The sequence below is a fragment of the Terrapene carolina genome, unplaced genomic scaffold (assembly GCF_002925995.2).
Source record: "Terrapene carolina triunguis isolate 2854851 unplaced genomic scaffold, T_m_triunguis-2.0 Scaffold112, whole genome shotgun sequence".
Taxonomy (NCBI): domain Eukaryota; kingdom Metazoa; phylum Chordata; order Testudines; family Emydidae; genus Terrapene; species Terrapene triunguis.
Window position 1 is genome coordinate 8,295,094 of NW_020664463.1, and position 27,027 is coordinate 8,322,120.

A 27,027-nucleotide genomic window follows, 5' to 3' on the forward strand; every position below is an offset into this window, starting at 1 on the left:
GTTCCCAAAAAGAGGACAGTACCAGAAGTGGCGGGGGGGGGGGAGGGCGAGGGAGAGCAGAAGAGAGCTGGAAGGGGGTATATTTGGGGGTGCTGGAGGGATGTGTGTGTACTTGAGGGGGTACTCCCTGGAGTGAGGGGGAAGTGTCGCTCCCTGTCACAGTGGCAGGGTGGCTGGTGCAAGCCCAGGATGCAGCACCATTCATCAGTTACTACCTCCTTATGGGGCCCCCGCCAGGGCAAAGAGCTGAGGCCTGGGTGGGGGATCTGGCAGCTGCTACATGGGTCATGTAAGGTGTCATTGGAAAAGTTATGATTTGCTGAATAGGATTATCCTATTTGTATGCATGTATCGTTTTTGTACCTGAAGTTATGAATATTGACTATGTATCTGTATTTCACATGTAGTTACACCTGGAGGACACCCACTAGGCAAGCTGCTTCCAGTCTAAAGAGCTGGTTGTGAAAGGCCCATTCAGGGTAATGGGCCATTAGGGAAAACAATAGGCCTTAGGAGAAGCTTATCCCCTACCTGGTGAACCTTCCTGAGACTGCTCCTGATAGCCTATGACTCTGCAAGGGCATGTGACCAGCCCACATGACTCTGGACTCCATTTCGGGTACCTGTATTTTTCCACAAACTGTTTTTGGAACAATGGGTTCCCACCATATGCTAAAGCTAGATAAGGCAGGGAACGACATCATCTGTTGTTCTTCACTCCCCCACAACTCAACACCTGAGAGAAGCTCCAAAAGAAAAAGACTTGGAATGGGGGAGGAGATCCCAAGCTGCAAAGTTTAAGAATCTGAAAGCCAGTTTGTATCATCACCCAGGGGGAAAATTTGCTAACTCATATCCCATCTTTCTAGTATCGTAGGCTGAGGTTGCGGTTTTGTTTATTTAGTAGGTAATCTGCTTTGATCTGTTTAATATCACTTAAAATCTATCTTTTTGTAGTTAATAAACTTGTTTTATATTTTATCTTAAACCAGTGTGTCTTTAAGTGAAGTGTTTTGGGGAAAATATCAGCTTGGTTACTACAAGTGTGCATATTCCTCTCCACATTGAGGGAGGAGCAGATATATTAATGTGTTTACACTGTGCAGATCCTTGTGCAGTGCAAGATGATATAATTTTGGCTTTATATTCCAGAGCAGGGTGCATGCCTGGGGAGCTGGGAAACTAGCTGGGGTCTGCTGTTTGCACTCCGGTAGCCCAGTTTGGGTGAGTGGCACCACCTGTTGGCTTGTTGGGCGATGATAGGTCCTGGGTGAGGCTGGCTGTGTCCCAGGTGTGTGTCTTAGAGAAGCGCAGCAGTTCCCACAGCTCCCAGACTGCACCCCAGGGGTGACAACCCATCACAGCTATGTCTGGGAAAACCCAGATGTCTGGTAACCATATTTATGCCCCCCTCTGGGCACCTGGCCAGCAGCCGCCAGTCTCCAGTCACCCAGCTATGAAGGCAGCGCTACCGCCAGCAGCAGTGCAGAAGTAAGGATGGCCTGGTATGAAAATGGATTCCCTTGTTACAGGGATTTTCTAGGTGCCTTTAAGTTCCTTGTCACTCCCAGCCTAAGGTCACACAGACAGTCTGTGGTGGAAGAGAGAAATGAACTCAGGTCTCCAAAGTCCTAGGCTGGCACTTTAACCACTGGCCAATGCTTCCTTTCTCTTTTGTCTGCACTCAGAGGGATTCCAATCAAACACCTCTCCCAATTGTCATGGGGTTCTCACAACACATTTTTGGTGGCCTCAGAGTGCGACCACCAACTCTTGCTGGTGGCCGCTCTGACAGTTTTTCCTAAAATACTTAATTAACTTTAGGAAAAACAAATAAATATGCACATATACATGTCCAAATCCTTGTAATTTATTTATATCGGGGTTTGGGTTTTTTTTCTTTTTTTTTTGCAGACTCAATAAAAATGTACAGTTGTCTATTATTTACTGGACCTAAACAGAATAGAAATAGATAATGTGCTTTGCACGTTCTTGTCTTTTTTTGTTATTGTTTCTTTTCCTTTTTTTTTTTTATTTTTATTTTTTAAAAAGACTTGCTAGTTAGTAAGTCTGTCTGTGAAAAGTGATATTTGAATGTTTTTTAATATCACTTTTCACAGTAGCAGACTTGCTAGCTAGCTAGGAAGTGCAAAAAGTGATATTAACAAACATACAAATATCACTTTTCACAGACAGACTTACTCAGCCCTGCAGGGCTGGCTCTAGGCACCAGCAAATCAAGCTGGTGCTTGGGGCGGCACATTTTTAGGGGCGGCATGGCTGGCGCCAGAATGCCGCCCCTAAAAATGTGCCCCGGCCGCCCTAGCTCACCTCCGCAGCTGCTGCCGCTCGCGCGCCACGGCGCGCGAAACAGCTGATTTGTGCGCCGCTACTCGCCCTCCCTCTCAGGCTCTCAAGCCTGGGAGGGAGGGGGAGCAGCGGCGCGCGAATCAGCTGTTTTGCGCGCAGCGGCCGCTCGGGGTCTCCCCCCCCTCCCAGGTTTGAGACCCTGGGAGGGAGGGGGAGACTCCGAGTGGCCGCGGCGCGGGCGCCGCTTCTCCCCCTCCCTCCCAGGCTTGAGAGCCTAGGGGGAAGGAGGTAGGACTGGGGATTTGGGGAAGGGGCGGAGTTGAGGCAGGGCCGGGGGTAATTAAAAATGGGGGGGGGGCAGCCAAAATTGTTTTTGCTTGGGGCGGCAAAAATCCTAGAGCCGGCCCTGCAGCCCTGGCAAGCCGGGAAACAAATTAAGCCCTGGATGGGGAGGTGGGTAGGGAAGCAGTGGGAGACAGATGCAATGGGGTGGGTGGGTGAGGGGCCAGGGGAGACAGTGGGGGCCACGGACGAGGGGTGTTGGTGAACTTGGGGCCAGAGCTCTGCAGCCACGTGGCTGAAGCCTGGGGTCAGAGGACACAGCAGGGACTAAGAGCGATGGGGGGGTGGTAAGCCTAGGGCCAGCACCCACTGCCACGTGACTGGGGCCCAGGGCCAGAGCCCATGGTCCTGCATCCAGACTCTGAAACCCTGCAGCCAGGGAATGGAGCCCACCACCTGCCACCCCAAGGCTGAAGCCAGAAGCCTGAGCCCCACCGCCCTTGGGAAGGTAGGGAACTCACAATAGCTGCCTGCTTCTCTAGTGTTTATGGCTCCAAAGGGGGGGCAGAGCCCAACTCCTGCTGATGGTCCTGGGGAGGGGCCACTGCTTTGTGCTCTCTCCACCCCCCCCCCCCCATTCACCGTCCAGGAGGCTGTGACCACATAAAAAGCCCCTGGTGGCCACATTTGAGAAACACTGGTCTAGATCAGCAAGGTGGTTGCTGAGTTACATAAACGACTTCTTACTGCTGCTCCTTGTCTGAGCAAAGGAGTACTCCCAACACATACACTGATTCATGTGTTTTCTTATCTCCATGTGTGGGGAAAGATGTTGGTTGCCCCCTTGATGCCTACCAGCCAGAAAAAGCTATGGGGCTGCCCTTTTATTGTTTATTTAGTATAACAAACAAGCCAGAAAGAGAAAATTAATACTTCCGTTTAAACAAACAAAAAAACATAGCAAAACTCAGATACTAGTAGCCAGGAGAGGCATACTAATGAATCAGCTGGGTCTCTCTCACCAAATCAGTTCCCTGCCCCTGCAGAGGCCCCAGGAACTGGTGCTTTTTGGTCCCTTCTGTTCGCTGACTGTGACACACAATAGTTAAGTCTTCTGAAAGCTGTAATACTTTAGTCTAGTCCAGGTTATTGATTTTAATACAGGGGTAACTGGGTGGGGTTTAGTGGCCTGGGATACACAGGAGGTCAGACTGGATAATCTGGTGGTCCCTTCTAGCCTTAAAAACGTTATGACTGCTTACCCCTAATAAGACCCACATTTTTTGCTCAGGATGTGAGACATGAATTGCCTTTCCCAGCTGCTGGCATTTTATGGGCCTCACCTCTACCTCCTTTTGGCTTCAGCTAATCAGCCCCTATTGGCTAATCTATGTTTTGTTTATTAAAAAACACTCCTAAGAGATGTCACTTATCTTCTCCACTTCTCCGGCCATTCCCACTTACTGCCTGTCTCAGCTGACATTGCACAGTCCTCAAGCCTTGGCTGCAGTACCTCAATCTTCCACAACAGAAATAATAGTCATCTCACTGTGCCAACAATTTCTTTTTTTTTTTTTTTTTTAAATATCCATGCAGCTCCATAAGTAAACAAGCCTAGTTCAGGTAGAACCATTTCCAGCTGGGCTGACTACTTCTGTTCCAACATACTCTCAAAGGGGGGAAAAGAGATTTAACAAAATTTAATAACGTAAGTGTTGACAGAACCTTAAATGCAGCAGATCTAACTATGAGTAAATTAGTATATAACAAGGTAGTCCAGGGTTAAAAAATATTCTAGTCTCAAAACCACCATAGCATACGGTAATAATAATACTTTACTCTGTAATGCTATCCCTGCTTTTTGTAAAGAGCCACTCCATGAAACAAAAACATCTACTCACAGGACTGCAGGCTGGGAAGTTACTGCTTTATTTAACTGCATCACAAGAGAGGCAGAAGGGCACAAATTCCCACTCACTACATATGACATAAGAGAGGGGTAGAGCATAGCTCCATCCCATAATACCCAAGGGAAGCCAGTTAACTATGCTAACCGCTTTACTCCCAGAATTTTAAATCACTTTGCAGACATTAATAAATTAAACTTCCCAACACCCTTATGAAGAGGCTACTGAACTCCCCAGTGTAATGCATTGGCTTTCCTACCGGCACTGTAACTCAAACAACCTAAGGCCTCATCACTGTACCACAGAATAGGCCCAATTCCTCCTCTGGCAGCCAGCACTCCCTATAGTGACCTCTTAAGCATATTCAGTGTAGGGGTTTGCACCAGTTGAGCTAATCAAGGTTTGCACCTGCTTCATGCTCAATCAGCACAGGCTCCAGTTTGTTTTCATCTGCACTAATGAGTCAGCACCACTGCACTACACCAAATGCTTGCCATAGACAAGGAACTGGGGTCAGGGCCGGCTCCAGGCACCAGCTTAACAAGCAGGTGCTTGGGGCGGCCAAGGGAGAGGGGCGGCACCTGCGGCAGTTCGGGGGCGGCAGGTCCCTCACTCCCTCTAGGAGCGAAGGACCTGCGGCTGGGCTGGCGCGGCCGGTGGCGGCGTTTTTTTTTTTTTTTTTGCTTGGGGCGGCAGAAATGCTGGAGCCGGCCCTGACTGGGGTTAGTCAAAAGGGATAGCTCAGTGGTTTGAGCATTAGCCTGCTAAACTCAGGGTTGTTGAGCTCAATCCTTGAGGGGGTCACTTAGGGATCTGGGGCAAAATCAGTAATTGGTCCTGCTAGTGAAGGCAGGGGGCTAGACTTGATGACCTTTCAGGGTCCCTTCCAGCTCTATGAGATAGAAATAAAACAAAAAGTGTGGACAAGATTTTAGGCTGATTAACTCAGCGTGCTGGAGTACTTCGAGGAAAGTCAATGTATTAGAATGGGGATTCCAATCCTCTGCTTCCTCACAGCAACTCCTTTCAGCACAAGAGGAAGTGATTTGCCTAGCTTCACACAGAGGACTTGATTCCCCTTTCACTTGGTGTAATCATCTACCTGGCAGCAGCAGGAGAGCAAAACACTACCACAGTCGAATTCTCCAGTCACTTAAACCAACAGCAGCATTTTATGCCCAACTTTGCTCTCCTAGAAATGCCACATCCCACAGTATTCTTGCCACCAAGTTAAAGAAGTATGGGCTGGATGAATGGACTGTAAGGTGGATAGAAAGCTGGCTAGATCATTGGGCTCAACGGGTAGTGATCAATGGCTCCATGTCTAGTTGGCAGCCGGTTTCAAGCGGGATGCCCCAAGGGTCGGTCCTGGGGCCAGTTTTGTTTAATATCTTTATTAATGATCTGGAGGATGGTGTGGACTGCACTCTCAGCAAGTTTGCAGATGACACTAAACTGGGAGGTGTGGTAGATACGCTGGAGGGTAGGGATCAGATACAGAGGGACCTAGACAAATTAGAGGATTGGGCCAAAAAAAACCTGATGAGGTTCAATAAGGACAAGTGAAGAGTCCTGCACTTAGGACGGAAGAATCCTATGCACTGCTACAGACTAGGGACCGAATGGCTAGGTAGCAGTTCTGCAGAAAAGGACCTAGGGGTCACAGTGGACGAGAAGCTGGATATGAGTCAACAGTGTGCTCTTGTTGCCAAGAAGGCTAACGGCATTTTGGGCTGTATAAGTAGGGGCATTGCCAGCAGATCGAGGAACGTGATCATTCCCCTTTATTCGACATTGGTGAGGCCTCATGTGGAATACTGTGTCCAGTTTTGGGCCCCACACTACAAGAAGGATGTGGAAAAATTGGAAAGAGTCCAGAGGAGGGCAACAAAAATGATTAGGGGTCTGAAGCACATGACTTATGAGGAGAGGCTGAGGGAACTGGGATTGTTTAGTCTCCAGAAGAGAAGAATGAGGGGGGATTTGATAGCTGCTTTCAACTACCTGAGGGAGGGTTCCAAAGAGGATGGAGCTCGGCTGTTCTCAGTGGTGGCAGATGACAGAACAAGGAGCAATGGTCTCAAGTTGCAGTGGGGGAGGTCTAGGTTGGATATTAGGAAACACTATTTCACTAGGAGGGTGGTGAAGCACTGGAATGCTTTACCTAGGGAGGTGGTGGAATCTCCTTCCTTGGAGGTTTTTAAGGCCCGGCTTGACAAAGCCCTGGCTGGGATGATTTAGTTGGGAATTGGTCCTGCTTTGAGCAGGGGTTGGACTAGATGACCTCCTGAGGTCCCTTCCAACCCTGATATTCTATGATTCTATGACCATAGAAGGTGTGAAGTAGTGAAGAATCAGGGCCAGGAAAATTGAGACAGAGCCAGGAATATGATCTGGGTTTCTGACTCTAACCAAAGACCATCCTTCCTGGCCAAAGCAAGAAGATGAAAAGAAAATATACACATAGAGGTGGTATGGACATCAGCATAATTAGGCCACTATGATAGACAAGGAAGAAGGCACTAAAGAGCACAAACCACTATCTGCTGGGGCTTTCAGTAATGCAGAGATCCAGCTGACCCACATGGCAGGGTTGGTGGGGAAATCCTGAAGCTGGCTCTATATGCAAACAAGTTTTGGGGCAGTGGTGAACTTCCTTCACCTTTGGAATTATGGAGAGCTGGCCCTATAAACATTCACAGACACCAGCTTCCCAAGTGTGCTCTAATAAAGAGCAGTCCATGTTAATCCATTGCTGGAGGAAGGACAATTCTGCAGAAGTTTTAGCAGTCTGATTAGGAGACACTGAATAGGCTTCAAAAGCACAGTTTAGGAGCAGTGTTATTAGCCTCACCTGTAAACAAATTTCTTTTTGATGCTCCAGCTGGTGTTTGAGTTGCAGTACCTGGTCCTGCAATTTCAGTCGCTGGGAAAATTCCTCTTCATACCTAAAGTAGTCAGGGATAAAGAGAAAACTCTATCACTGTTGTTCTTTCACACGGTATCAGTCCAAATCAAAGTGACTGCGGGGCGGGAGGGGTGACCCACAGGAGGATGAAGAGCCAGACACATTCCTCTGCCTCCCCTGTTCAGAGGTTATAGACAGCTGGTGTGATCCGTGGGGCTGACTATGGCTTGCACAGCCTTAACTTGTGTCCTGTTACAAAGGCCACATGGAACATTGCTAGGGGACACAATCACCAGGACAAGCTTGCACCCTAGCCCTACTCCTTCTAGCCTGCCTCCATCGAGAACATCACCTGCCCTGGGAGAAGCAAAAGTCTATTCTGGAGAGGCATGAAGACCAGCACTGCACCTGACATGCAGGCCCTTTGTGCCGAAGTTATTTGCTGGGGGCAGAGATTATGCCTGTCCTACCTGCCTTTTCCCCAGCCTGGCTAATACAAAGGAGCCCTAGTGCAACTACTGGTGGTATCCTGACTCTGTTGAAATCAACAGGATCTTTTTCACTGTCTTTAGTGGCATCAGGGCTTTTCCCAATGAGTCTGGCCTGAAGTGCCTGGACTATAAACGGATCTCACAGCTTTTAGTGATTACTTTGCTTTGGAAAAGAGTAGTAGTTTTACGATAAATGGAGAAGTATAAATAGCATAAATGTTAGGAAAAAAGCTGCTTATTGAAAAAAGGGACAATTACTTTGCAATTTGGCTGCAGCTTCTTCAATATGAAGAGAGAGAGAGAGAGAGAGAGAGCGCACAACCAGTAGTTGCAAGTAAGCCACTGTCTTTGGGATCCCTTCTTTGTTTTATAATAAGCATGTGAAAAGTGCTTGCTTTGGTAATGAGGTAGTCAGGGCATTCTTAAATTACTGGTTTATTCTCCCTGAATAGTTTTAAGTATTTTCCTGATTCATATTTTCCTTTTCTTTCTGCTGTTAGCAATGGTGGGATTTATTTATTGGGGCAAACAGCCCTAGTGTAGACGAGGCTTTCTACTTCCGGGCCAAGCAATGGTTAATGAGACTACTTTTATTTGCAGAATTGGGGGCCCATGTTAGGAACCAATTTAGACTGAATCATGTTGTAAGGATGAGTCTAGAACAGTGGTTTTCAAACTCTTTTTCTGGGGACCCAGTTGAAGAAAATTGTTGATGCCCGCAACCCAACGGAGCTGGGGATGAGGGGTTTGGGGTGTGGGAGGGGATCAGGGCTGGGGCAGAGGTTTGGGGTACGGGGGTGGGGGCTGCGGGGTGGGGTCGGGAATGAGGGGTTCAGGGTGTGGGAGGGGGCTCTGGGCTGGGGCAGGGGGTTAGGGTGGGGAGGGGGTCAGGGCTCTGGGCTGGGGGTGCAGGCTCTGGGGTGGGGCTGGAGATGTGGGGTGCAGGAAGAAGTTCCAGGTTGGGGGGGCTCAAGGCTGGGGCAGGGGATTGGGGCATGGACTTACCTCCGGCTGTTCCCAGTCAACGGCGCAGCCGGGGTACACCGCGGATCGCACTGTGCCCTGGAAACGACCAGCAGCAGGTCCGGCTCCTAGGCGGAGGCGCAAGACTCATACCTCCAGGCACCGTCCCCCCAGACACCGGCCATTGGGAGTGCGGAGCCAGTTCTCGGGACGGGGGCAGCACGTGGAGTCCCATGGCCCCCCTGCCTAGAAGCCGGACTCACTGCTGGCCACTTCTGGGGCACAGCGCGGTGTCGGAAAAGGTAGGCACTAGCCTGCCTTAGCTGGGCAGCACTGCCAACGGGGCTTTTAGCGTCCAGGTCGGCGGTGCTGACCAGAGCAAGGCGACCCGGTGCTTTACATGCCGCGACTGATACCAGTCAGCTCTGTGTTCTTGGGGAACCAGGGTGCTGTATCCAGCCTGTCTGACTCATGAAAGATACCCCCACACACACCAGCCTCTGCTTAAACCAAAACCCATCAGAGAAAAGACTTGCAGAGAGCAATGAAGGGCGGATGGGAGACACACCTAGACCCCTCCTGACAAGGGTGATAAGATTAAGATATCTCCATTAGCATACAGAATGAAGAACACAGACAACCCCCCTAGCCTCATCTCCATGAAAGATGGGGCAGGGAGACATCTCAATTTGCATACAGAATAGAGAACAGAGAACCGCACTGAACTCTGGGATCAGAAAAAGCAGGGAAGCACTGCATCATGGGAATCTCTGCTCCAGATGTTAATGAACCTATGCCTGCCCACACCCAGCTCAGCAGTTATCAGACCAATTCTAGTAATGAATCCTTGATTGATATCCAAAATACTGAAGCAGCCTAGTTGCATTGTGAGCTCCCTGGAAGAAAACACCACCCATAGCCAAGAGTGATCAGCTCCTATTGTCCTGCCCCAGGGGTCGGCAACGTTCGGCATGCGGCTCGCCAGGGTAAGCACCCTAGCGGGCCGGGCCAGTTTATTTACCTGCTGACATGGCAGGTTCGGCCGATCGCGGCCCCCACTCGCCGCGGTTCTCCGTCCCGGGCCAATGGGGGCGGCGGGAATCGGCGCGGGCCGAGGGATGTGCTGGCCGCGGCTCTGAACGCTCACAGAAGCAGAAAAATGTACACAGTGAGTGAAAAGGAGTGCCTAGCAAGCCTATGGGCATGTGAGAACTTTTACAGATATCTGTGTGGACTGGATTCTTTTGCACTGATAACAGACCATAAACCTCTTGTAACCCTCTTCAATGGAAAAGACCTGGATCAAGCCACGCTGAGATGCAAATGTCTTTTGATCAGGTTAATGCAATTTAACCCAGTTACTAATTATGTTCCTGGGAAAAATCTGGTAGCAGCAGATTCTCTACCATGGAGTCCAGTATCTCACTCAGCTACCTGTGAGCTCAAAGATGATGTAAAGGTGTATGTGGATGCTACAGATGCATACAGACCAGTGGCAGAAAAGAAACTACACCAGCTACAAAAAGCAACCTCAACAGACACACAACTTCAAGGAGTTCTAAGTTACATTACAGCCCATTGGTTACCTGGTTGTTGCAGAGTATTTTTCCAGGTTACTGAGAAACTGAAGTGCACTGTCTCTCACTTTAGTATTCCAGAACAACTAGTGATGGACGATGGACAATGGAATACAATTCACTGCTGTAGAATTTAAATAATTCCAAATGAAATATGATTTTGATTATATTACTAACAGCCCACATTACCCACAAGTGAATGGAGAGGCTAAGAGAGCTGTATAGACAGCCAAGAAAATCCTACAACATGAAGATACATTGCTTGCTCTTCTGAGTTACCGATCAGCACCAATAGTAGCTACTGGATATAGCCCAGCACAACTCCTGATGGGAATACCACTCAAAACTACTGTTCCACCTTTGGAAAAAAACCTATCTCCAAAGTGACCAGACAAGAAGCGAGTAGACAAATCAGATAAAAAAAGCTAAAAGAACACTTTTACAACAGATGCCACTCAATTAGAGTCTGGGTCTAGAACCTGCTGACTGCGTTCGTGTCAAATGGATGGAGAAAAAGGATAGACTACCCCAGCTGTTGTAAAGAAAAAGAATTCAGCGCCCAGATCATATGTGCTTGAGACCAACAGTGGAAAGTTCAACAGAAACCGTTGACATCTACAGTTTGTTCCTCCGGAAAGAACAATAACAGCACAAACTCTACAGATGGTGGATGCAGAACAAGACTCCTCCTCAAGGATTCCAAACAGTGGCGTAGCCAGGTGGAGGGAACAGGGGGAGCGATCAAAAGGCACTGAAGGACCCGCCGCCGAAGACCCGCAGAGTGAGAGAAGGTCCCGCCGCCGAAGTGCTGCCGAAGACCTGGAGCGCCGCCGGGTGAGTAAAAGCACCGCAGTGGGTGGGGCCTTTTTTTTTTTTTTTTTTTTGATCGCTCCCCCTGTTCCCTCCGGGGGAGTAAAAATTAAAAAGGCCCCAAGAAATTGACAAGGCGCCACTTGTGCTCAGTGGGGGAGCGGCCGCTGCCCCGCTCTCCCCCCCCGCAGCTACGCTACTGATTCCAAGCCAACCACAGCCAGTCGTTGCAACCAGTAGGCAGCCAGATGACCAAGTTGTTACACATTTTGGTCATGTAATTAGAAAACCAGTACAATTCAGAGACACTTAGGAGACTTAACAGTACTGAACTTTAAAGTGTAGGTTTTGTAAATAGTAGGAATGTAAAACTTAAAAGGGGAGATGTCATGGGGTGCTAAACCGTACTGTACTGTTCAGCCATTAGGTGGTGTCATGTGTAATATACTTAAGCTCACAACAGCCATTCCTGCCATTACAGGATCTTATGGTGTACACATCTCTGGTGTATCTCTCTGGGAAGAAAGCTCTGTAGCCAATCCATATCTGGTACAGAAGCCTGACCTGCTAGTAGCAGGCCTACAACCTACCATGTATAAGGTGTACATGACATTTTCTGACCTGCTCTATTGGCAGATCCTATCCCTGAGGAGTTTAGAGTGTAAATACTCAAAAAAGCTAGGAATGGCAGAGAAACATTGAGCAAAAGGGCTTGGAATTAAGGGGGTTAAAGCAAAGGCAGAATTTTACACCCCAATGGCAGCTGCTATTTACCCAATAACAAGTAGGCAAGTAGAAAGTAGGTTGTGCCCTTAACAAAACAACCCCATTGGCCAATTCTGTCTTCAAGCTTAAGCTTTGAAACCCAGGATGTAGTCTACTCCTAGGTCACATCCTTGTCTTCCTTTTGGATGAATAATTTCCATACTGTTATCTATTTAATGCGCAACTGAGACGCTCCACAGGAGAGTTCAACAAATGGTCATTGGCAATAATAAAATGTAGAACATTTAGCAGATGAGATTGTTCTCTACAATGATCAGAGCAGGGAACTAGGAATCAGAACCCCTGTTTACGACTCTGCTACTGACACTTAAGTAAATCACTCACTTTCTCGGTGCCTGAGTCTCTCTGTCTGTGAAATGGGGAAACATTATTTATATGTCAGAAGGGTAGCCATGTTAGTCTGAATCTGTAAAAAGCAACAGAGGGTCCTGTGGCACCTTTAAGACTAACAGAAGTATTGGAGCATAAGCTTTCATGGGTGAATGCCCACTTCATCAGACGCCGTCTGATTCGTGGGTGAATGCCCACTTCACCCACGAAAGCTTATGCTCCAATACTTGTTAGTCTTAAAGGTGCCACAGGACCCTTGATTATTATTTATATGGGGTGTTGTGAAGCTTAACCAGTGTTTCTAAATGTTCTCTGAGGGCCTCGGGAAGCAAAATGCTACAAAAGCGCAAGTCATGATTAAAATCCCCAACTATTTCATCATGCAGTGAAAGTGTTGTTGTGTGTGAAGACCAGGGCATATTCTCCTCTTGGTGTCTGTGGAGATGAGGATGTGTAAAAATGCCCGGGGCTGTGCTAAAACGCCAGGCACTTCAACACCCCTCTAAACATCCTTGAAGTCCCATGACATCCACTAAAGCAGAGATACCTGGAAGCAACATTTGAAGGGATTTTAGCAGGGAGGACCATGATGGGCTTTTAGCTTTTTTTTAAAAAAAAGCTATGTTTAAAATAAATGTCCAAGAAAATCAGAAGATAAATCAGAGAATTTTAAATTTATATTAAAAATGATCCTGGAGAGCCTCCAGGTTAAGGCTGTTGTCGCTCCAGCTCAGAGCTTGGCAAGAGTCTTGGGCAATGGTTCACATCCCATGTGTTCTATTAACTAGGCAGAAAGGGCTGAATGACAACCTTGGGGCTAAATCCTGCAGGTTTTACTCAAGCCAAGCTCTCATTGACTCCACTGGGAATCCTGCATGACAAAGGACTTCAAGATTTACCCTTGAAGCATGGATTTCCTATCTACCTACAGTTTAATTCAGAATGTCGTCACCATTATTGACGGTGGACCATTTCTACATACCATTATTTATCATTTTTATATTATATTATTTATGTATTATTATGGTAGTACTTAGAGGCTCCATACAAGCACATAGTATGAGACAGTCCCTGCTCCAGAATGTTTACAGTCTAAATGGATAGAACAGACCAGCGGTTCTCAACCTGCGGCCCGTGGGCCACTTGTGGCCCAATCAGCACAGAGCCGCAGCCCATGTGACATTCTCCAGGCCATACAGGTAGTATTGTATGCAGCCCACAATGGTAAATAGGTTGAGAACCACTGGAACAGACAAAGGGAGGGAGGGGAAGCAGGTGAAGTGATTTGCCTAAGGTTACATGTAGTGGTAGAGCCAAGAATAGAACTGAAGCTGCCTGACTTACAGACCAGTGCCCCATCCATAAGAACACCCTGTCTTCCACAGGACCAAAAAACAAGGTGAATCTCTTTTTCTATGTTTAATTAGACATAGGGAATAGCAAACTGTTCAACTTCTCAAACCTACATTTTTCGAGATTTTGCTTCCAGCCTGCAGAAAAGCTCCCACTCGGTGCTTTGTTTTCATATTTTCAGGTGCCAAACTGGCCAGTTTTTATCTTGTAAAATAGCCTTGGTTCTTTGAAGTGATAGTCTGTGATCAAAATCTTGTACAAACAGCCATGTCGTGTTTTTGCAATTACATTCTGCTTGCTTGCTTGCTTAACAACCCATGCAATTTCTAGTTTCCCATAACAAATGTAAGGATAATTATCACGTAATCTGCTGGGTACAAATTTAATTAATCCATGAAAAATAGTAATAATTATCAACTAAATACCAAGTACTGTATGTTGGTCTTAGGTACCCATGTGATATGAGAAACAGACATGCAATTACGATAGCCACTGTCAAAGAAATATAGCTATCAGAGCCTTTATATCTTGGATGTTGGTTATTTTGGGACCTCAACTCATAATGGACTTCCAACGTGCAGGACAATTTCAAGTTTATGGGAATGAGTGGCCTATTACTATCTCAGAGTAAAATTAGCCTTTGTGGGACTAAGATGTGCGTATTGCTGGTCCTGTGCACAGGGATGGATTGCACCCTAAAATGCATTGATAAGTGCTCTTCTTTTAGGTGCTTTTTAGCTCTTAGGCAGGGTACAGATCAATGTGCTCTCCACTGACTTGCTGCTAGAAAAGCCCCAGCTTCGAAGTCTCTGGTCTGTCACCAGTCATCACAGTGGGAGAGAGGGAGACCACAAATATTCATCGATTCTCTAGCTGGTGCTACCAAATGGCATGGGCTAACTGTCGGAAAAGGAAAGATCATCTGGCCCTCAACAGCTCCTGACTGAGTGAGAGGGAGAGAGTTAATAGTGGAAAGGGGATGGGCAAAGAGAAAATGGGGAGAATTTTTGAGGGGGAAAGGACAAAATTGCAAAGAAGGGGAACCCCACTAAATAGTCACAGTGGAAGCCTCTTAATATCCTAATGTCAGCCACCCTGAAGCTGATAGACAATGCAAGTCTGCTTATCTCCATATACTTCCAGTAATACAATGCAGTGCTATAAGTAACACTTTTCTGATTTGCATCCATTCTTCCCTCTGTTGGAGTACAACAGTTTGATAGGGAAATATAAGGACACTTAAAACATACACTGAGGTCTGGTGCTTTATATTAGGTATAAAGGCAAAAAGTTAAAGGATGTCAGGTCATGTGACTATGTTACTGGGGAAAGGATAGGATGTGAAAGCCCAGTGCTCCATGCCCGACCACACACGCAAAGCAATTCCTTGATCATTGCATCCACTGATCGTAGATGAATAGCTGCTGCTCATATTGAGAGGCACACAAGAAGCAGCCAGAACAGTCTATTGAATAGTTAATAATGGGAGCTGCAACAATTTTCCAAGCTCCTTTGACTGCTGCTATGTCACATTATTCTAAATTGCTTCTCATCAAAGTTTGCAGATCAGAATACAGCCATTAAGTCTGGCAGCAAAGCAGCTAATCTGAATTTGTCACACTCATGAGCGATGCTCAGCTACAGTATTTTAAATAAACCTGGGTTACACTGGCACCGTTTACGTTTGCTAGTTGAGGACAAGCAGCACAGGGTGCGCAATGTGTTTTGTACTGACATTAAAAGCTCCGAGAGCTGGGAAAACCCTTTGGGGGGTCGACTTGCCAACCTCCCGAGTTTAGCATGGCTCAAATAAAGTAAGGAGAGAAACTTCCAGGACATTTTCTGCCTTTTTAATCCATTGTTCATTTTGTTTTTTACATTGAAATTATTCTCAAAAGATTTATGCTCTCTCTAAAGCCGTCTATGCCTTACAAAAAGCAGTAGGTTAACCAAAGCACCACTCCTGTAATAAGAGGGCTTCTCCTTATGAGCTAAATCCTGTCATGTGAGGAGTCTCATTGACATTGCATTACAGAACTCAGTAGTGCTACCAAATAAGATTTGCTCTGATGTATTTCGGATATTGTGGCCTACGTCTAGGACTATGCTCTGGCTGCTTTGTGGCTCCATGCCAGAAAGCCAGCTTAAATGGCTACAAGGGAAGTACACTTGCATAAAGGGAAATCTCTGGGTAATCTAGGGCCAGTGAATCAGCAGTTCATCTTTTTGCTGTCAGTGTAGCAGCTATAACCACAAGAAAGTGGGCGTGGCCAGAGCATCACTGCACTCCAGCTATTCCCAACTGCAAAAACAACCCCTGAGGATAGTGCCAAAAGCTGCTCTAATTCATGCCAGAGACTATCAGCCCTCAGATGGTTTTAGAATCCTAGGGCTGCTAAACTGCAATACAGCCACCATTGCCCTCCTCCTGAGATGTAGCAAGCACAGCTTGGATGCAGCGGAGTGTCTGGGCTTGTACCTTTAAATACGCATTGCTCTTTGATACAAGATTAAGAGGTATGGCTCTTTGTGAATACAACAGAAATAACCAGATTTCTGCCCGAAATCTAAACTTAGTTTCTTACTTTCTTTGAGACATCAGGATGTTTTTATTTAGCTCCTCAAGCTCTTGCATGGCTAGATCCAGCTGTATTGAGGATAATGTCCTTTGGGTTTTCAGTTCTTGCAAATCTGTTTCCTTCTGGGCCATGAGAAGTTTTAAATTCTTTAAGTCCTCGTCTTTCTTCAGGAGTACGGTATCCAGCTCCTCCTGTCTGAGCACACACAAAATATCAGTCAGAGCCAAAAATTAAAGATTTACTCTGCTCCCGTTTTTAGAAAAATGAAAATTAAACTGTGATAAATTGAACCAACGAACCAAACAAACAAAAAATAGGGTTAGATTCCAGCTGCTCCTACTCAGGTGCACAATAGGGGGCAGACAACACATGGAGCTTTCTCCCCCAGCCCCCACTCCCAAAGAATATCTCCAGCCACTGCCGCTACTGAAATGGCTCTACTTTCCAAAATGCAGACTTTTCAATACTATATTATTTATAGGCAGGGTTGGTAGCACTACCTATTATTAAGGTTGCCCAACACTTCCCATTATAAGAACCTGTTTTCACTTGCTTATAACTTTGCCAAACAAACTGTTTGGGCTCAAATTTTCCATGCTGGGTATTCTGCCTTAGGTTGAAATTTTTTTTTTTTTTTTTGAAAAATTTCAGCCAAAATAGTTCAGCTATTTCTGAGAACAAGGCGAGGGGAAAATACGCTTGGGAGCACAGACTTTAGCAGGATTGGCCTTTTTCTCAAAAATGTGCGTTTTGCCTTCCTCATAAAATCTACCCAAATTATAAACTTTTGAAATTTGCAGTTCACACATGCTCAGTAGAGACTTGTTAAAACTTTGCAGCTTCAGTCCCTGAATATTCTGCCCATACTAAGCAGGCTAATACCCAGGACAAAACTCCCCTTCATTGCACAACCCTGATTCATCCCCAGAGCAGGTACATCCTGTGCACAGAAAAAGGACAAAATGTGGAAAAAAATACAGTAACTCCTCACTTAACGTTGTAGTTATGTTCCTGAAAAATGCAACTTAAACGAAACGATGTTAAGTGAATCCAATTTCCCCATAAGAATGAATGTAAATGGGGGGCGGGATGGGTTCCAGGGAAATTTTTTTCACCAGACAAAAAACTATATTATATATTGTGACAAGATGGCCGATGTAGTATGGTGGGTCCTGCACTTTTCTTGGTGTGGGGCTAAGATGCCACCCCTTGCCCCTGCTCTTGGGGCACCGAGGGCCCCACTAGTGGCCCGGGAAGGTGGTAAAGGAGGGAAGTGGGGGAGGGTCTGGGTTTGCTCCTTACTCTGAGCCCCAGCCCCTCTCAACCCCTACGGGTTCTTACCCTCTTCCCCCTTAGGTGGGGTACCTTCGGTCCTTAAACGCTGGGGGAGGGAGTCTCCCTCCCCTGCTGAGGCAGGGTCCCCCTTACTCCAGTTTTCTGATCTTCCAAGTCTCACGGCACGCCTCCAAGCTCCAGTCCTCTCTCCTTCCTCCTTCTCCCGTGACTGCCTGAAGCAGGGGGTTTTATTAGGTTGCTAACCGGGCCTTAATTGACTACAGGTGCTCCAATTAACCTGTAGCAACCCTCCCTAGTCTAAAGGGAACCACGCCTTAATTAGCCTAGGGCTTATATACTTCCCCTCGACCCCTCTCCTACTGCTCCCTGGTCCTCCTGTATCACAATATATATATGTTTTAACAACAGTATAAGTTTTAAACAAACAATTTAATATTGTACACAGCAATGATGATTGTGAAGCTTGGTTGAGATGGTGAAGTTAGAGGGTGGAAGAGGGTGGGATATTTCCCAGGGAATGCCTTACTGCTAAATGATGAACTAGCACTCGGCTGAGCCCTCAAGGGTTAACATGTTGTTAATGTAGCCTCACACCTACAAGGCAGCATGAATGGAGGGAGGGGAGACAGCATGGCAGACAGAGACACATGTGTATGTGTGTGTGTGTGTGTGTAAGAGGGAGAGAGAGAGAGATGCACATTGCCCCTTTAAGTAGGCTGACCCCCCCCCCCAAGTACATTGCCTTTAAAAAAATCAGGAAGTTGAGACAGCAGCTGCGGCTAGCAAGCTCTCTCTGGCCTGAGCCCTGTCCTGTCACCACCTTGCTCTATATGGAGAAGAGGTAAGCGGGGGGCAGGAGTAGGGGGGAGGGGGACTCCCTGACATTAGTCCCCCTCTTCCCCCCTCCCCTGCACAGCAAGCAGGAGGATCCCGGGAGCAGCTCCAAGACAGAGGGCAGGAGCAGCACATGGCAGTGGGGGGAGGGACAGCTGAACTGCCAGCAATTGGTAGCCTGCTGGGCAGCTGCTGCATAAGGAACTTAGGAGAGTAGGGAGCTGATGGGGGGCTTCCGGTCCACCTTGGTTCCAAGTCCCCACCAGCTAGCTGCAACGGGCTGCTCTTCCTGCAAGCTGTAGACAAAGCAGGCAGCTGCCAAACAACCTTATAAGAGAGCACTGCACAACTTTAAATGAGCATGTTCCCTAATTGGTCAGCAACGTAACAACGTTAACCAGGACGACTTTAAGTGAGCAGTTACTGTAGTATGTGATCATGTAATTAAAGATTGTATCATAATGCATATGCACAATGGGGCTGATTAAGGTTGACCAGGCAACCTTAATTCTGGTATTTCTTAACTTTTGGATTCTTGATTTTGAAACCTTATTATTAATATTGTTTTAACACAGCTTGTGTGCAATATTTTAAAATAAGTTGAAAAACTGCTGTTATTGTTGCTTAAATTGTTAACTCAGGGTTCAGGGTTTTTTGTCCTTTTTGATACAGTACATACAATCCATTAAGTTATTTTGGTATATCCACATGCATGCAATCAGTCCTTACTGTTTTCTTGACACTAGTTTGGTCTCCTAAGCTGTAGTCTCAGTGAGTGTTATTAACCAATACCATACAGTAGAATCTTGTTATTTTTCACTCCGTTAATCTACAAGGCCAATAATTCTCATACAAGAAGTGTGGTCTCATCCCACTTCTCTGCAAAGATTTAACTGCATACACAATAGAAGCATGGAGGGCAAAGTCACCTTTGTGCAGTGGGCCAGCACGAGGCCTGTCTGTCACTTAAGTCCCCAGTAAACCCCTATTTTTGCATAAATTAGATGCTATGGTGATGGTGTTACAGACCTGATTGAGTTCCCCTAGTGGACAGTCACCAGTCTGTTGTAATTAGTCCCAACCTTTGGATCCCACGTTTCTAAGCCAGTGGGTCTGGCCAGCATCTAGTCACAGTTTCTAGCTCTAAGGTGCACTCCTGAATGCAAACTCCCTGTCTGCCACCCTTTCCTGAGATGTGGGACTCCAGGGTCCAACTGCCCTAGGCCCTAAAGCCAGCACTCTGACCTCCCAGTTGCTTATGCATGCTTCCACCAGAGTTCCATCTCCGTGAGCAATCTGGTTTATCATTTAACTCCTTGGGGACCATGTGGCAGGCAAGGCAAGGAACACAGGCTTTGCACAAGGGCTTCTAAAACCATAGTAACATTGACTCTTAAAGCATACAAGAGTTACAAATCTTTGGGCAAAACAACAAATGCCTTTACACACTCCACACTGTGTCTATGCTCAGCCCTTCTTCTGAGCCACTGGGCCCACTCTGTGTTCGGGTGGGTAGGTCCTTCCTGCCTCTCCTTCTATTGCTGGCAATGGTCGGACTCTGAAGGAGAGGGAGACTGGAACTGATCCTGCCTTTAAATAAGGTTTCTGTCCCCTTTGCCAAGTGACCAACTGGTCAGCTTCAGACCCTAGTCAGGTGTCTTGCCAGGAAGTTCCAGCCACCCCCCCCCCAGTCCAAACTGGGTTTCTTTCAGTCTGACCAGTCTCTGTAGCAAACCATTGTCCTAGGATGGATCCTTGTGATTAGAAAGAAAATCATTCTTGATCACTCTTGTGTTAGTCTATTCAAAGAGGTGTCAAGCATTACAATAAGCTACTTTGGGCTGTCCTTGACATCTCTAGACACTGTTGCCAACTCTTGTGATTTTAGCACATCTTGCATGTTTTTCTTAAAGCCCCAGCTCCTGGAATAAAGACATTTCATAAGAATCTCGGTTTTATTCGGGAAAAACAGAAAACAAAACAAGACCAAAAAAATTGTAAATTTCTAGTCCTCACAATTGCTGAGAAAAGTTGCTTGAAAATGCGAACCTAGTGCACCCTAAAGGCTCAGAAACCACTATGTGAAGACCTCAACATTTATTATTTGTTTTTAAATCTCGCTGTTTCTGGAGGTTTGAATCATGATTTTTGAATGCCTGCGGTTGGCAAAACTAGATATCACAAGTTTCTTAGGGCAGGGAATTTCTTTTATTGAGCTGTAAAATGCCACACCTGCCTTATTTCTCTCTTTAAATAAGAAAAACAACTTTCATTCAGAACTCTGTATTCGGTGCAGAAGCAAACAAACCTGCTCTGGGATCTGATTTCCACTTGAGAATTCTTGTGTCCGCTGATTTCAGTTCTCATCTTGCCACAACTGCTCACTTCTAGTTGTTCCTGAGGTGCAGGCATCTCCTTCTTTTCATATATGCCAGAAATGGCAGCCATCTCATCTTTTAAATGGTGAGCCTCAGATGACAGATCAATCTACATGGTAAAAGATGGAAGAAATGGCCACTTGTAACTTCCAGGGTATAATCATTGTTTTGCCAGCTCAAAAACTGGTTATGCTGTAATCAACCTCCTCCCCCAGGTTTCCTATTTCAGACCTGACCCTGCAATAACAATGTTCCCACTGACTTCAGTAGTGTACAGAGATGAAAGTAAGCCGATACGGTCCGGTGCGGCAAGAGCCAGTATGCTGTGCCGGACTGGACCGGCTTCCGCGGCGGTGATTTAAAGGGCCCAGGACTCCAGCCGCTGCGGGGGAGCCCCGGGCCCTTTAAAGCGCTGCCGGAGCTCCAGCAGCCGGGCTTGGGTGGGGATTTAAAGGGCCTGGTGCTCCGGCCACTGCGGGGATCCCCGGGCCCTTTAAAGCGCCCCTGAGCCCCGGGGCTCCCAGCTGCCTCTCTGCAGCTGGTAGCTCCGGGGTGATTTAAAGGCCCTGGGGCTCCCAGCCACAGCCGGAGCCCCAGGGCCTTTAAATCTTGAAAGCCCCCGCCTCTTCCGGTTGAGGCCACGCTTCTTCCGGTTGAGGCCACGCCCCTGCTCAGGACTCCAGTGTACCGGTAAGTCCTTTAAGTTACTTTCACCCCTGGTAGTGTAGGATAAGGCTTGCCTTCCTTCTGCCCCACGTTAAAATCCTATAATTTTGTTTTGCCTTTGTCATTTAGGCCCACATTTGTAAAAGCATGTACACAACTTTACAAAACTGGGACATATTCACTTGCATATTGAATTTGTAAAATGAAGCACTCATCTCTCAGACTCAAGATGATGGATTCTGGACTGCTCTGATACACCCACACAACCCCATTCACTGAGAATGCAGTAGGATCCAGGAAGCAACCCTGCTATTGCTCTTCTATGGCTTGTGGGAAGGGTTATTTCTCTGTGACTCTGTGACTTCCATGATGGTGATACTCGTTAAAAACATAATGCGTTAATTAAATCTGTGACTGAACTCCTTGGGGGAGAATTGTATGTCCCTGTAGCAGAGTGGTCACCCGCTCCGGCCCTGAAGGGGTTAAAACAGCCCTGGGAGAGGGCTGCTTTGGGGAGCCAATAGGATAGGCTGATTGGGGAAGCAGCCACAGCTGGAGCCACGCCCCAATCAGGCCACAGCTGGCCCTATAAAAGGCTGTGGGCCAGGAGCACAGAGAGTCTCTCTCTAGCTGTGGAGAAAGATGGGCCTGGCTGCTTGGGAGCACAGCAGAGTACCTAGAGTAGAGCAGCTGGAGAAAGGCCAGAGGAGCTGGGGAGCTCCGGCCTGGAAAACCCCCAGGCTGCAGGCCTTGCTAAAGGCCGGAAAGGGTACTGGGGTTGCAGAGGTGCAGCCCAGGGTAGGCAAAGGCAGCAGGTCCAAAACCTCTTGCCGATGATGAGTGGTTGATAGACGGCCGTCTGCCCCAGGGAGCGGGGGCTAGATGGTGACTGGCAGTAGCCACTGAGGCAAGGTTGGGGTAGAGGGTTGGGAGTTCCCCTGGGTGGGGAGACCCAGAGAGTGGGGTTTCTGCCAGCGGGCAGCACCCAAGGTAAAGGGGCACCAGAGTCTGGGAGGGAGATGGGGGCCAGCGGCAAGCGGGACATCGGCCAGCAGAGGGCGCTCCGGAGCTGGAGAGCTAATTCCCAAGACAACCAGCAGGAGGTGCTGCGTCGGTGTGTCGTCATGTCGCTACAGTCCCCCAGGGCCGGCTTTAGGCCAATTCGCTGATTCCCCGGAATCGGGCCCCGCGCCTAAGAGGGCCCCGCGCCTTAGGCGCCTTTTTAATTTTTTTTACTCACCCCGGCGGGCGGCAGCGGTCCGCTCCGGGGTCTTCGGCAGCCCCGCTCCCCTGGCCAGAGTGCCAGCCGGAGCGTGGCAAGCCCCGCGGCCCCACTCTCCCAGCTGGAGCTCCAGCTAGACCACAACAGCCCCGCGGCTTCGCAACCCTGGCCCAGAGCGCCGCGGCCCCGTGACCCCGCTGGAGCGCGACAGCCCTGCGGCCCCGCGGTCCTGCTCTCCCAGCTGGAGCTCCGGCCGGAGCGCGGCAGCCCCGTGGTCCCGCGACCCCGGCCGGAGCGCTGCAAGCCCCGCGGCCCCACTCTCCCAGCTGGAGCTCCAGCTAGACCACGACAGCCCCGCGGCTTCGCAACCCTGGCCCAGAGCGCGGCAGCCCCGTGGTCCCGCGACCCCAGCTGGAGCACGGCTGCCCCACGGCCCCACGACCCCAGCCGGAGCGCGGCAAGCCCCGCTACCCCCCTCCGCTGGCCAGCAATCCGAAGTGCCACCGAAGACTGGGAGCGCCGCCCGGTGAGTACAAGCCCCAGGAATCGGGCCCCGCACTTGCTAAAGCCAGCCCTGCAGTCCCCTGCTCTGTTTTACCCACATTCTGCCATATATTTCATGTTATAGCAGTCTCAGATAATGACCCAGCATATGCTGTTCATTTTTAGAACACTGTCACTGCAGATTTCACAAAACGCAAAGAAGGTACCAATGTGAGATTTCTAAAGATAGCTACAGCACTCGACCCAGGATTTAAGAATCTGAAATGCCTTCCAAAATCTGAGACGGATGAGGTGTGGAGCATGCTTTCAGAAGTCTTAAAAGAGCAACACTCCAATGCAGAAACTACAGAACCCGAACTACCAAAAAGGAAAATCAACCTTCTACTGATGGCATCTGACTCAGACAATGAAAATGAACATGCGTCGGTCCGCACTGCTTTGGATGGTTTTCGAGGAGAACCCATCATCAACATGGATGCATGTCCCCGGAATGGTGGTTGAAGCATGCGCATCTGACACCTAAATATCTTGCAACGCCGGCTACAACAGCGCCATGAGAACACCTGTTCTCACTTTTAGGTAACATTGTAAACACAAAGCGGGCAGCATTATCTCCTGCAAATGTAAACAAACCTGTTTGTCTGAGCGATTGGCTGAACAAGAAGTAGGACTGAGTGGACTTGCAGGCTCTACAATTTTACATTGTTTTATTTTTGAATGCAGTATTTTTGTACATAATTCTACGTTTGTAAGTTCAACTTTCATGATAAAGAGATTGCTCTACAGTACTTGTATTAGGTGAATTGTAAAATACTATTTATTTTGTCTCTTTATAGTGAAAAACACTTGAAATCAAAAATAAATATAAAGTGAGCACTGTACACTTTGTATTCTGTGTTGTAATTGAAATCAATATATTTGAAAATGTAGAAAACATCCAAAATATTTAAATAAATGGTATTCTATTATTGTTTAACAGTGCAATTAATCACGTGATTAATTACGATAATTTTTTTTAATCGCTAGACAGCCCTACTAACAACCTGACCCTGGGACTGCTAGGAAACTTAGAACTTTGTGATGAACCTGAATGTTGATGTAGAGTGTAGAATCGCCCAAGGCAGAGAGAAAGCTGCCAAAGTACAGTAAGTAGCTTTTAATATAATTGCAACTCTTCCCTTCTCAAATGCTCAATCTGATTGACCAATTACAGTGGTTAATTCTCTGAGAAACAACCTATCATTAACTGTACTTTGTTCTAGTCTCACTGGTCCTTTCACGGTAGCCTCTGGTGAAAGAACTGTTATGTGAGATCTCATTCTCTACAATAAAATATTTTTGATTGTTTGCAATAAATAGGAATGGGTTCATAAGGAGAATAATAAATTCATTGCCAGTCCTTTACCAAACACTTATTGACTGTCAAGCTACATTAAGCACCCATACTTTATACTGGGCCCTGAGCTTATTCTTAGCTAGCATATATTAGTATGTTAAGAAACCACTACTCAGTACATTAATGTTAAGTGAGAAATGGTTTCAGTAACCATGAATCAATTGCACAGTGCGTTATTTTGCTATAAATATGACATTTTATCATTATAAATATCTTCCATAGGAGGTGATTGTGATCACATTGACTACATAATCAATCAGCACTGACAAAGGAGAACAAAGCCCTGTATTTTACATAACTACACTCCATGCTCCCTTGCTACTCTTGTATGTTATTCTTCCCCTTACATTCTAGAAAGACTACTGGAGTGAAATCCTGGTCCCATTGAAGTCAATGAGAGTTTTTTCCGTCAACTTTAATGGGATCAGGATTTCACCACAACAGTGCTTAATGGAATATGTGCAATCTCATCTATTTCTCTGCTTTCCTCTAACCTTCTTGATATATGGGGCTAATCAATGTATCGATACAGTTTTCAGCATCTAAAGTGATTGTCATTAAAGAGTCAACATCCAAATTCAATTTCCTTCCCCAGGCATGCCATCTCTACAAGCTGCAAGGAGTAGGGTGGGAGGTTGGGACAATGGAGAATCCGCTACAGTGGCTCTCTTAGGGTGATCCTCCTGTGTCATGCTAAGTGGACTTCAGAAAATCTTTGCTCTGGTGGAAAAGTGCAAAGCTGTCCACATGCAGCCCAGGCTCTGGCCTGTAAAAAGCTGGTGGCAAAAGTAACTGTAAAGACGATAATGTAGGAAGTGTGCCCATCCTCTCTCAATAACTTTTGTATCCCATTTTCTTAGTTTTACAAGTCCCCAAAAGGAGATTCTACTCTGTTACACTAGTGTAAATCCACAGTCTGTATTTTTTCAAAGGAAGTTGACAAGAACTATGTACAGTATTATAGGTGTGTTCTTGGATTTACAGTTGCTGTACAAAACACTTGTCAGCACAGTGTAAATTGGTACTGTGAAACACGTGGGGCCTGCTCTGTAATAATTTATGAATACAGTATGTGACGGGGTTATTGAAGGGTTCACTGTATGGATATAGTGAGTTAATTCACAGCAGGATTGTCAGGAAATGGAGACAGGAAGTAGGACAATAACCCGGATAACAGCCTCTCAGCAAACACTTAGGATTTAGTGTTGCTACTCACAGCTCTTGCTGAGCTGCCCAAACCAGTTTAACTAGGCTCAGAAAACAGAGGAGAACAATAGGACTCGATTTAAAGTCTCACTCTCAGAGAAGAGGAAATGAAGGGGAACCCAGACTTCAGAGGATGGGTTATCTGGGAACTTAGATGTGTCTATTGTCTACTAGGGATGGTAAGCCTGCTAGGTAAGAGAGATATGAGTGTAGACCTCGGTTGTTTTAAAAACCTTTTCTCCTGTGTTATGCTTTGGATGGGGTGTACTCTCCACACTGGCCCTGATAGGTAAATTAGGCCCAGTTAACTGCCAAGCTGCATGTGGAGGAGGAGCCAGGGAGCAGGGATTGATTAATTAAACTTGGGGCTCAGCTAGGCAAGAACAGATGGGGCTTATATAACCCAGGAAGCTGGTAACAGAAGGGGGCTGCAGGAAGGTAGGCTGTAGGCACTCCCTGGGAGGAGGGAAGTGTGTTGGGACTATAGAGGGTAGTCCACAGTTGCTCCCTGGGAGGACGGAGTTGGGAGGCTGGAAAACCCAAAGGGAGAGGAATGGGGAAGTCAGGAAGGTAGGAGGGTGCTCAGGGGAATAGCAGCAAGGACTAGCAATGCAAGTCTTGGCTGCTATCCGGAGGGCCCCGGTGCTGGAACCCAGAGTAGAGGGTTGGCCCAGGTTCCCCTACCAGCCACTGGGGATGTGGCACAGACCAGGCAGAGGACAGTTGACTGCCTGGGATGATTTGTCCTGGAAAGACTTTGATAAACCAGAAGGGGGGAACACGTATGGTGACCCAGCCGGAGAGTCAAGTCATGAAGAAGAGGCTGCAGTTCCTGGAGCGAGAGGGGTCCGCAGAACAAGAGGATGACAGATGAAGACACCACCAGAGGCGGGTGCAACACCTGGCAGAGCTAATCCCCAGGATGGCCAGGAGGAGGCATCCACTAATGGTGAGCGCACCCTGTGGCATTCCCACTGTTAAAATTAAACAATACTTTGCTTTAAGAAGGCTATTTTGCCATTGTATTCTCTAGTGGTCACAGAATCCCAAAGGGAGGACCTGCAGGTACCAGAACCCAGGTAGACCTGTTGGGATAAGTGCTCTTAATCCACAGGGAGCTGTAGCCTGACATATGGTCAAAGAGAGGGAGAACTGTGTGGCTTCACTCCAGGGAGGTAAAGATCAAGGCCTCATGCTGGTGGGGAACACCTTCAGAGAGACCAGAGAAG

The 27,027-nt window shown here is 47.3% G+C and overlaps 1 protein-coding gene across 1 annotated transcript in view; it reads right to left on the bottom strand.

The window, feature by feature from the left end:
- The window catches only part of LMNTD1 (lamin tail domain containing 1), a 251,476-nt gene extending 230,569 nt beyond the window's left edge, over positions 1–20,907 (bottom strand). Inside the window, exons 1-3 of the mRNA XM_029911684.1 lie at positions 20,735–20,907; positions 16,303–16,491; positions 7,354–7,447 (exon numbers count right to left, since the gene is read on the bottom strand). Of these exons, the coding sequence (XP_029767544.1) occupies positions 7,354–7,447; positions 16,303–16,491; positions 20,735–20,874 (423 nt within the window). The 5' untranslated portion in view covers positions 20,875–20,907. The remainder of the gene's footprint in view (positions 1–7,353; positions 7,448–16,302; positions 16,492–20,734) is intronic.
- Positions 20,908–27,027: the final 6,120 nt, after the last annotated feature.